The sequence below is a fragment of the Propithecus coquereli genome, unplaced genomic scaffold, assembly GCF_000956105.1.
Source record: "Propithecus coquereli isolate 6110/MARCELLA unplaced genomic scaffold, Pcoq_1.0 Scaffold130, whole genome shotgun sequence".
NCBI classification, from domain to species: Eukaryota; Metazoa; Chordata; class Mammalia; order Primates; family Indriidae; genus Propithecus; species Propithecus coquereli.
This window is the reverse complement of record NW_012137192.1, coordinates 5,301,757-5,311,779: the sequence shown is the minus strand read 5'-3', so window position 1 is coordinate 5,311,779 and position 10,023 is coordinate 5,301,757. Positions and strand designations below refer to the sequence as shown.

General features: G+C 37.8%; 1 protein-coding gene across 1 annotated transcript in view; it reads left to right on the top strand.

Annotated features, from left to right (window-relative positions):
- CTNNAL1 (catenin (cadherin-associated protein), alpha-like 1) overlaps nt 1–10,023 on the top strand; it is a 91,997-nt gene that overhangs the window by 18,125 nt on the left and 63,849 nt on the right. Inside the window, 4 exon segments of the mRNA XM_012638525.1 lie at nt 2,118–2,305; nt 4,252–4,371; nt 7,873–7,962; nt 9,013–9,183. Of these exon segments, the coding sequence (XP_012493979.1) occupies nt 2,118–2,305; nt 4,252–4,371; nt 7,873–7,962; nt 9,013–9,183 (569 nt within the window).

The window sequence follows — 10,023 nt, the reverse complement described above, 5'->3', positions numbered from 1 at the left end:
CATACACAAAGAGTGCAATGCGCACCATCCAAGGGATGGGCACACTTGAAACTCGGACTTACAGGGGGAATGGGGAGGCAAGGGCAACATACATAACCTAAACATCTGTACCCCCAAAATATGCTGAAATAAAAAAAAAACAACAAAAAAACTACAAACATTTATTATCTCACACAGTTTTTAGGGTCAGAATGGGGAGTGGCTTAACTGGGTGGTTTGGGTCAGTGTGTGTCATGAAATTGCAGTCAAGGTGTCCACCCTGCCTCAGTTGTCTGAAAGCGTGGCTGGAAGGCAGGATCTGCGTCCAGGCTCCCTCTGGTGGTTGGGAGGCTTCACTTCCCTGCTGGCTGTTGGTCAGAGGCCTCGGTTCCTCTTTATGTAGGCCTCATTGTATTAATAGTATGGGCTGCTTAGGACATGGCAGCTGGCTTCCTTCAGAGAGAGAGAGACAGAGACAGCAACCAAGGGGCTGCCTTAGTTCTTTTATAACCCGATCTCTGAAGTGACATACCATCCCTTCTGCCATGCCAACCTTGGTACGATGTGGGAGGGGATGACGCAAGATTGTGAGTACCAGTAGATGGGGATCATCTTGGAGGCTGGCTACCACAGAATCTGTATTACCAATCTGTATCTTGTGGCTTCTCTTTTATGAATTCTGTGTCATTTCAAACTTCTGTTGTCTGCAACTAAATTTATTATCTCCCTTCCCATGCCCTTATGGAATTTTCTTTAAATGACTTAGGTTCACAACTTTGAAGCCATTTTGTCATTCTTCCTTTCTTTCTTATCACTGGTCAGATACTAATTTTATGTTTTCTTTCCTCAGTGTCTCCCAGTCATCTTCATTATTTTCCTATGGCTACCTGCCATCCTAGAAAGGTCCCTACTCACACCCACACACCAATCTCACACCCACAATTGAAAGATAGCCTGGCTTTAAGTCTCCTCTTTCCATTCTGTGTTATATGCTCCCACCAGACTGATCTTTCTAAATATTGACTTTTAGCATGTTGCACCTTGTGATCTGTCCATTAAGATTCCAATACTTAAAATCCTTAGCCTATGGCTGATACATGAGTGTGGGTATGTAATAAAATTGACAAGAGGGCTTTTGTGAGAAAATCAATCCATTGTGCACACAGGTTTATTTAGCACTTAAAAAATTATCTTGAACACTGTAAGATACTTAAAAGTTTATTATTTTTATTTTATTCTTGTTAACTTTAACAATAAGGTGGTTTGGAGAATATTATAGTCTTGAGGAGGCAAACATTTATATTGTTTTATTGGTGGATATAATTGCCATCATAGAAACCAATAAGTTTGATAGCAATAGTGAAGAGAATTTTTCAAGAGGTAGTTGGGAGTTCATTTGGTAGAATGGTTTCCACTGGGTATCATAAGAAGTAAAAATTCAAACAGCAAACCTGAGTGAGGGTCAGCCTGTGGTTCGAATTCTTGGCAGGGAGGCTTCTGTTTTGTTTACTTTCCCCACTCAGAGTCCAGGCTGACTGACAGACAAACTTGCTTATTGTTTCCCTTCGCCTATTGGCAGTTCTTTCCAGGCCCCCTTTTCGTTGAGGATGTCATCCCTTGGGGCCCAAAGCCTTATCTTTCTTCTTTCCCTGAGTGTCTCTAAAAATCCCAGCCCTTTCCAGTTGTGGAGATCAGCACTAACCCCTTTCCCACCTTCCCTCTGGCCTGGCCCTGGCCCTGGCCCAAGCCTTGGCACCTGCTTACTGCTTTGGTTTTAGCTGCTGCTTTCGTTTTGTATTTCTGGGACTTCTCTTACTGTCTTGTAGAGCAGGAGACTTTTAGATTGTATAGTTTGCAGTGCCACTGGACACAAAAATAATGATATTTTTGAAACTGGGTGAAGGTAAAAATTTTTCACAGTTCTTTAAGAGTGTGCTATTACTTTTGATTAGAAAACTTCATGTGGACAATCCCTTTGATCATCAAGGTGAAATTGTTTTCTTGTTCCTGAAGTAAGACTCCAAAGCCAGGTTTCTCCCCATCATACTCATTACCTTGAAGATTAGAGGAAAGTCTAGATTTTAATTTAAATGTGTTTTACTGTGAATTTAACTTTTCCTACTCTCCTTTCTTATTAGGAGAAACAATTGCAGCACTTACAGACGTAACCAACTTGAATCATCCCAAATCTGATGGCCAGATCACAATTTTTACAGACAAAACAGGAGTTATAAAGGCTGCAAGATTACTTCTTTCTTCAGTGACAAAAGTGTTGTTGTTGGCAGACCGAGTAGTCATTAAACAGATAATAACATCAAGAAATAAGGTACTTGCCTTTCTGGTGTTGCTATACTTTTGCCTTTCAGTGTTCTCTTCAAAAGAGTTTTTTAGATTAATTGCAGGTAATTTGGCAATGCTTGTCTATTATAATTGTTTATAACTCTAATTATCTATAGTTTAAAAGTAGTATTTCTTCTATACCTGTAATTCTTAAATGATATGTGTACTGGGCCTAAACTTTTGAATGCGAATACTGTTTCTTCTCAGAAAATCATTATCTACTTGTTGAGGCTTGTTGGTAAAAGCTTTAAATGTGTATAACATTCAAAAAGAAAAGCTGAGCACCATGGTCATGTCTGTAGTAGAAACCTAGTTGATAAAAAATGCTGAATTCTTCAGTCTTTTTGTTTTTCCAAATCAGTAACAATTTATAAATTTAAGACTAAATTAAATCAGTGGAAACCATAATTATCCACAGCTACAAAATTTCTGTATGCAGAGTCCCTAACTATACTAATCACAAAACTTAGAGAATGGATTTATACTCTTCCAGTCCAGAACTCCTACTAGTCTCTTAGGTAATGGTTGTGCTTCTTGATCATCCAGAAACCCAGGGTATACATGATCATTTCTTTCCCTGGATCATTCCTTAGGCAAGGGGAGGGCAGGCAGCCAGGGAAGGGGTTGTCCTAGTAGAGTTTGAGGACGAAATACCCGATAAGTGTTGAGTGAATCAAAAAGAGTAAGTTAAAAAGTAATTAGAGGCCAGGCGCGGTGGCTCCTGCCTATAATCCTAGCACTCTGGGAGGCTGAGGTAGGAGGATTGTTTGAGCTCAGGAGTTGGAGACCAGTCTGAGCAAGAGCAAGACCCATCTCTACTAAAAATAGAAAAATTAACTGGGTATCGTGGTGCACACCTGTAGTCCTAGCTACTCTGGGGGCTGAGGCAGGAGGATCACTTGAGCTCAGGAGTCTGAGGTTGCTGTGAGCTAGGTTGATGGCACTGCATTCTACCCAGGGCAACAGAACAAGACTCTGTTTCCAAAAAAAAAAAAGTAATTGGAGATGTGAATCTGGCAGAGCCAGAGGAATAGAAACAACCTTCCTCTCTGAAAGACAGAGGTTCTGCTCAGTGGTGGTAATGTGCCTTATCTGTGTTAGTTGCCTGGACTTCCTGAGCTGCCAGGGCAGATTAACATGACAAATATTCATCATATCCTCATTAAAAATAAGTAAACACAGGATATCTGTGTTTTTTTAACCTATCTTAGTCTGACTAAAACTAATCCAGTACTGTTATTTTAAGGAAAAGTATTTGAAAATATGTTTCACATCTATTTACTTTATTTCTTGTGTCAAGAAAACACAATACGTTGTCTATTGGCTCTGCTACAGATTCACATTCTCTCTTCACCCCTAGTTGCCCAGAGCTTCTTGGCAAGTAATTTATTCAACACAGGCCATGCCTGACTGGTCCAAACTGTTTTCCTGCTTGTAAAGTCCCAAACCTCCCTTTCCACTCCTCACTCGCAGATGACCTTCCTTTTGCTTTCCTGGGAAGACTGGATTCCTGCTCTCCCGGTTCACAGAGCCTTAAGCCTCCTGTGTGTTGTCTTTCATCCCTACCCCTTCCTAATTCTCTGAGGATTTGATTACTGCAGTTCTGCCCATTCCCACCTTCTCCAGACTTGGCTGCATAAATGATCTCTTCATTTGTATATTTAGTTGTTTCATTAATCCTTTTTCCTTTTCCTTTTCAAGTAAGTCCACCTCTCCTCATCCTAAAAACAAATCATTCCCTAAATGATTCTAACTTTTCAATCTGCCTCTTCTTCTCTGAGCCTTTCCTTCTCTGTCTTCTTTTCTGGCTCCTCCTTTCGCAGCTTTCCCCTAGAATTTAGAATTCCTTTTTTTTTCTTCTCTCCTCAGCTTTGACAATCTCAATCTCTTTCCTATCTATCACTCCATAATAAAATATTCTCTGTTTTGCAGGTTCTTGCAACTATGGAAAGACTAGAGAGAGTGAATAGCTTTCAAGAGTTTGTCCAAATATTTAGTCAATTTGGAAATGAAATGGTGGAATTTGCACATCTGACTGGAGATAGACAAAATGTATGTATTTGCCACATTTTAAAATCTTCAGATAAATGAATACTTTTTAGTTTAGATAGAGGTGTGATCTTTGGGACCATTTAGGTTGGTTTCTTTCCTTATAAAATCTATAATCTTGGTCTCAGAAGCCTTTCATAAATAAGCCAGGATGAAGTAAGTAGCTCTGAATGCCTTTTTTTGCACAAATGTAACAATTAATTATGTTCCCACCTCGAACACTAGGAAAGGTCATACTTGCCTTCAGGGCACAACTTAAGTATTTCCTCTTTTGTGAAGCTTTCCATTTAACTCCCCTACCAGGGCTCAGGCAAATAAATTGAGTCATCATATGTATTCTTATAGTATCTTGTTATGTTTCTGTTATTATTACCATGTTAGATTAATAGTAATAACTCAAGCCATTAATTATTTACACTGGCTGTGTGTTAGATACTTAATCTACATGATCTCGTTTAATTCTCAAAGCTTCTCTATGAGGTAGGTATTGTTATTAGTGTTTATTTACTTATGAGGGACTGAACCTGAGTGGATAAAAAACTTTCTCAAGGTCACTATGCCAGCAGATCAAACTCAGTTATGTCTGATTCTAAAGCCTATAGTTCTCACATTACAACATGATATTAATTCTTTATGGGCCTGTTACCCAATTCAAACTATGAGCTCCTAAATTTAGGCAGGTAGAAGATCATATTGTATCCAGGATTGACTTTCCTTTTGGGGTATTTGTATAGGAGTCCATCTTGTCAGCAGGTTAAATATATAGTAATTGATAGTTTCTTGAGATGTTTCTGAGTATAGTCCCATATTTATTCCCTTAGTTTTGGACATGAACTTTCCTAGTTGCTGCTGGAGTTGGGAGATGGGTATTGGCCTGGAGAGTGACAGGCTGGATAATGGCATTGGTCTGTAATACTTAAGCTGCTTTTATAGGCACCTTACTGTTTCATTTTCCATTCTGCCAACATTGTTTTTTATAAAATAATTTTTCTTTTCCTTCTCTTTCTCTTCGACTTCCTCCTCCTCCTCTCTCTCCCCCCATAAAAATTATTTGCTTGACTGTTTTCATAATAACAACACCTTATCATCTAATATTTTCTTGATTACTTGAGCAAGCATGATGTGATTCACAGGTTCTAAAGCCACCATCCTTGTTACATTTTCTGCAGGATCGTCTTCAGCCTCTGGACATAACCATTATTTTGATTTGCACTTAGAAATTTGGTTTGGAGAGCCTTTATTTTTTTCAAATTCTTGTAAAATTGTGATCCAACACTTTAAAACTTGTGTACACTTTGGCTGAAGTTACCTATTTTTAAAATTCAACTCATTAAATGTGGAACCCTTGAAACTTACTAGCAGCCATTTTGGCATCTTTGGTTTGATAAGTGCTTCTCCTGGATCATTTTTATGGAATATGCATCCAGGGTTCAGATGCTTTCTCTCTTAGTATGGTCAAAATATTCTGCAAATAGCTGTAGTGCAAATTTATTCATTCAGTTTTCTCAGCAAATATTCATCAGCTGCTTGCTGTGAACCAGGTACTATTCTAGATGTTGGGGGTACAACAGTAAATAAAAAGACAAACATTTCTGTGCTCATGGAGCTTACATTTTAGTGGGAGTGGGAGGAGATAGACAATAAAACAGAAACATTGTATGATGTCTTCAAAGAACACGGAGGAGGTAATGGGGTGGCCAGACTGGGTAAGGACTTTGGCTTCAAGTAAAATGGGGAGCCATTGGAGGTTCAAGTAGGTGAATGACGTTTCCTGACATATTTTAATGGTATCACTCTAGCTGCCATGTTGAGAATAGTTTGTAGGGAGACAAAGTCAGAGTCAGGGAGACCACTTGAGAGGCTACTATAGTAACTCAGTGAGGGATGGTGGTGCCGTGGACAAAGGTGGTAGAAAGTGGCAGTGGTGAGAACCTTACCCAGACCAAGGCAAATACTTTTGGAGGTACTGCGATACTTCACTTAGTGCTTCTTGGACCATCTGGGTTTTATGGAGGCCTCTGTTTTGTCCTGTGGACCAGCCCTTTGGAGTTGAGATGCCATCTTTTTCGGTCATTTGCTATCACCATATACAGTATGTGGTGTCATAGGTGGCTTACAGGTATTATATATGGCATATACACTTGATGCATTGTCAACTAGACCCATGGGTTGTTTTGAAAGAAGTCCTGTCCAAAATGATAAAGGCAAAAGGAATGGGTGGAAATTTTAGAAGCAACCTCAACCTTTATTTCTGATAGGTACTCATGATGGATGATATTCACATGTAGGACACACTGCTCTGAGATGTGACCTGAATTAGCTTTTGAGTTACATGAAATTTCTCATGAACTAGATGTAATTCCATCTCTATCTCCTATTAAAGGAAGCTATACTGGGATACAAGTGAAAGAGAGTGATATTATAATAGGGATAACTCTGAATCTATTCTAATTTATTAAAACAAATTTCAAAGGCAAATCATTTTCAAACTTTAGATTTTTCTTATTTGTAAGAAAGGGCTTTCAACCCAACTCACAAATGAAAAAAAAAGACTAATTGTGACAGGCAAAAATTTTATATAGTTCAGACTTCAGTGTCCATAAATAAAGTTTTATTGGAATACAGCCATGCTCATTTGTTTAATGTATTATTTATGGTTGCTTTCACATTACAATGGCAGAATCTAGTAGTTGTAATGGAGACCATATGGCTCAGAAAGCCTAAAATATTTATCTGGGCTTTCAGTGAAAACATTTGCCAACCTCTGATTTAGATGTAGTAACCAAACCTTTATCAGAGTGTTTTGCTATAGATTTGATCGGCAAGTTTTTGGGTACCCCACGTAATAGCACACATTCCATTGAGCGCTCTATGAAGAGAAAGCCCCTTCAAAAACTCAAAACATAGTGCTTTCTTAAGTATTCATAATCTATCTGTTAATAGTTGGGGAAAATTATATACCCAAGAAACATCTTTAGAACATTTCAGAACAGCATATTGGTTAAGATTAGGACAAACAAACCTCATATTGAGATGTATCAGCAGTTAGATAGGATTCATTAGACATGGTCCCTGAATGAATTGACTTCTAAGTCTCTGTTTGGAAAGAAATAATAGTCAATAGGTGCTGAAAAATAAGTCACTTTTAACTAAGTAAGACATGGGCTGGCTGTTTCTGGTTAGGAGTGAGGTGTGTGCACTTGGGCACGAGGATGTCAGGTGTGGGAGACCACCAGAATGCAAGCCGTGTGCCGCCTCCTCCTCTGTCTCAGTTCCTGGCTCTATTGCCCCTACTAAGGGCAGCTCTTTCTTTCCACTCATATTGTGTTGATGTATTTAGATCAAAGCAGTGACAATTTATAAAACTTTATCCTGGTTTGTTCTTTTTTTGCTTACCAATGTTACTAAGTTTTTGAGTATTATTATTATTGAATAAATGATTTTTCAAGAAGTGGGATTGTTTATGTGATTTTAGACTGCTCAGTGATTTTATTTCATATTTAGGATTTAAAAGATGAAAAGAAAAAGGCAAAAATGGCAGCAGCTAGGGCAGTTCTTGAAAAGTGTACAATGATGCTTCTCACAGCTTCAAAGGTAAGAAGATTTTTGTTTTTACTGTGTTATACAGTAATAAATAGAAAACCTGGTTAAATGCATTTAATTTACATAGTTTACATTTTAAAAAAGATCAAAGTGATAAGAACATAGGCCCAAATAGTCAAATCTCAGTTATTGTTTACAAGGATGCTAAACTTTCTTCCCCAGTTCCAAATGGTAATTAATCTACAAGTCAGCTTGGATTAAACAGCTAAGCAGAAGATAATATATTGGGACTGTGAATCAAAGCCTTTCAGACACAGTCACTACCTGCAGGGTTTTGGTAGTTTCATTGAGGAGCCAGTATGCATGCTCTAGAAAAAGCTAAGCAAGTTAGGATCTGTTAAGTAACAGTGGAGTATGAAGTCAGCCCTTCGTTTATTCTGTAAATTCATTTCTCTAATTCCTTTTACTCTCAACAAAATTGTCGATCAAGAGTTTGTATTTCCAAACAGCAATTGGCCAGCAAATTGGTGTAATTCAAGAATGAACTATAATAGTAAATGTGTCATTAGCAGTTTGTTTAAAATTGCCTTTTCTTTTGAGAGTATTTACTCTATGCTAGGATTAGTGAAGCCACAAAATCAAAGACTTCATGGAGCCCACTTGGAAGGCCTTGTTCTATCTAGGCCCTTGGGTAGTTTTTCATTTACATCATTTTTTAAAAGTCAAAGATGCATCCGCAGTCATATTTTATCTCTGTTCATTTTTCCTCCTCCTTTTTTAGTTCTCGAATATGTAAGGCAATATGTTAAAATAGTTTTATTCGTGATGAAGAGATAGGGTTTTTTTCCCACAAAAATTTTAAGTAACCTTATTATTGAAGTATAAAGGTATAGTTTTGCACTCTGCGTTTTTCACTTAACCTTGCTATCGCTTTTTACTCATCCTGCTTCCACTTTAGTGAGGAGAAGCAGCTGAGTGAGCCAGGGACCCAGGAGATTTTGGTAAAGAACCATTTTTATTAGCATGACATGTTCTCTGTAAGATTTTGTGTGTTATGATATGGATCAAATATTAAAATAAAAATTTTCAATTGTTTTGAAGACATGTCTCAGGCATCCCAGCTGCGAGTCAGCCCATAAAAACAAAGAAGGAGTATTTGACCGCATGAAAGTAGCATTAGATAAGGTTATTGAAATTGTGACTGACTGTAAATTGAATGGAGAGACTGACATTTCATCTATCAGTATTTTTACTGGAATTAAAGAATTTAAGGTAAGAATAAAGACAATATATTTTGATTTTTTCTTTTCATTTTAAAGGAACATTATTATATATAAAGTTCATATTTTTGTGTAATGTTTTAGAATGATGCTTCAAAAGCAGATACATCTCTTTAAAGTAGTGCCACTATGTACAAATCTAATAATGTTCAGCAATATTTGGCTTAGCGCTATATTTACAAAGAGTACTGGTCTTTGGTTACAGCAGTTACTCTGACCCTATTTAGCTGTATGGCTTGGATGTAGCCTTCCCATTCCTACCCAACATTTAGAAAGATGTTCCCTTCCCATTTTTTTGAGCAGGGCCATATGATTCATGGATGACGACAAGTAGCATATCATTTCTACTAGAATTTCTGCTCTTCCTTGTGCTGTGGGTTTGATACTTTAAGACTGTAGTAATAATATTAACAGTAATTAAAATTTAAAAATAAACAGTAATACACACTAATATTTATCAAGTCGTTACTCTGTGCCAGCCCTGTTCTGAGTGCTTTAAACATATGAACTCATATAATCCTCTCAAGAACCAGAGTTGAAATTTGAAACCAGGCAGTGTGACTGACTTCTCATCAGAAATCAGAGAGATGGTGAAGGTGTTCTGTGGGTAAAAGATGTTCTGTTCGAGGGTCTGAGTCAGGCCCTAGGAAATCATCTAGTACAATCCCCTCATTTAACAAATGGAAAAACTAAGACCCTGAGAAGTTATCTAATATGCTAAGGGTTATGCACATCTGTAATAGACAGGGCTGTGACAGGGTGGTACTCTTTCTGTCTTAACTGCACTTTGACTTTTAATTGTATGAAGGTCTAAGTAGGAACGTGGGGTGAA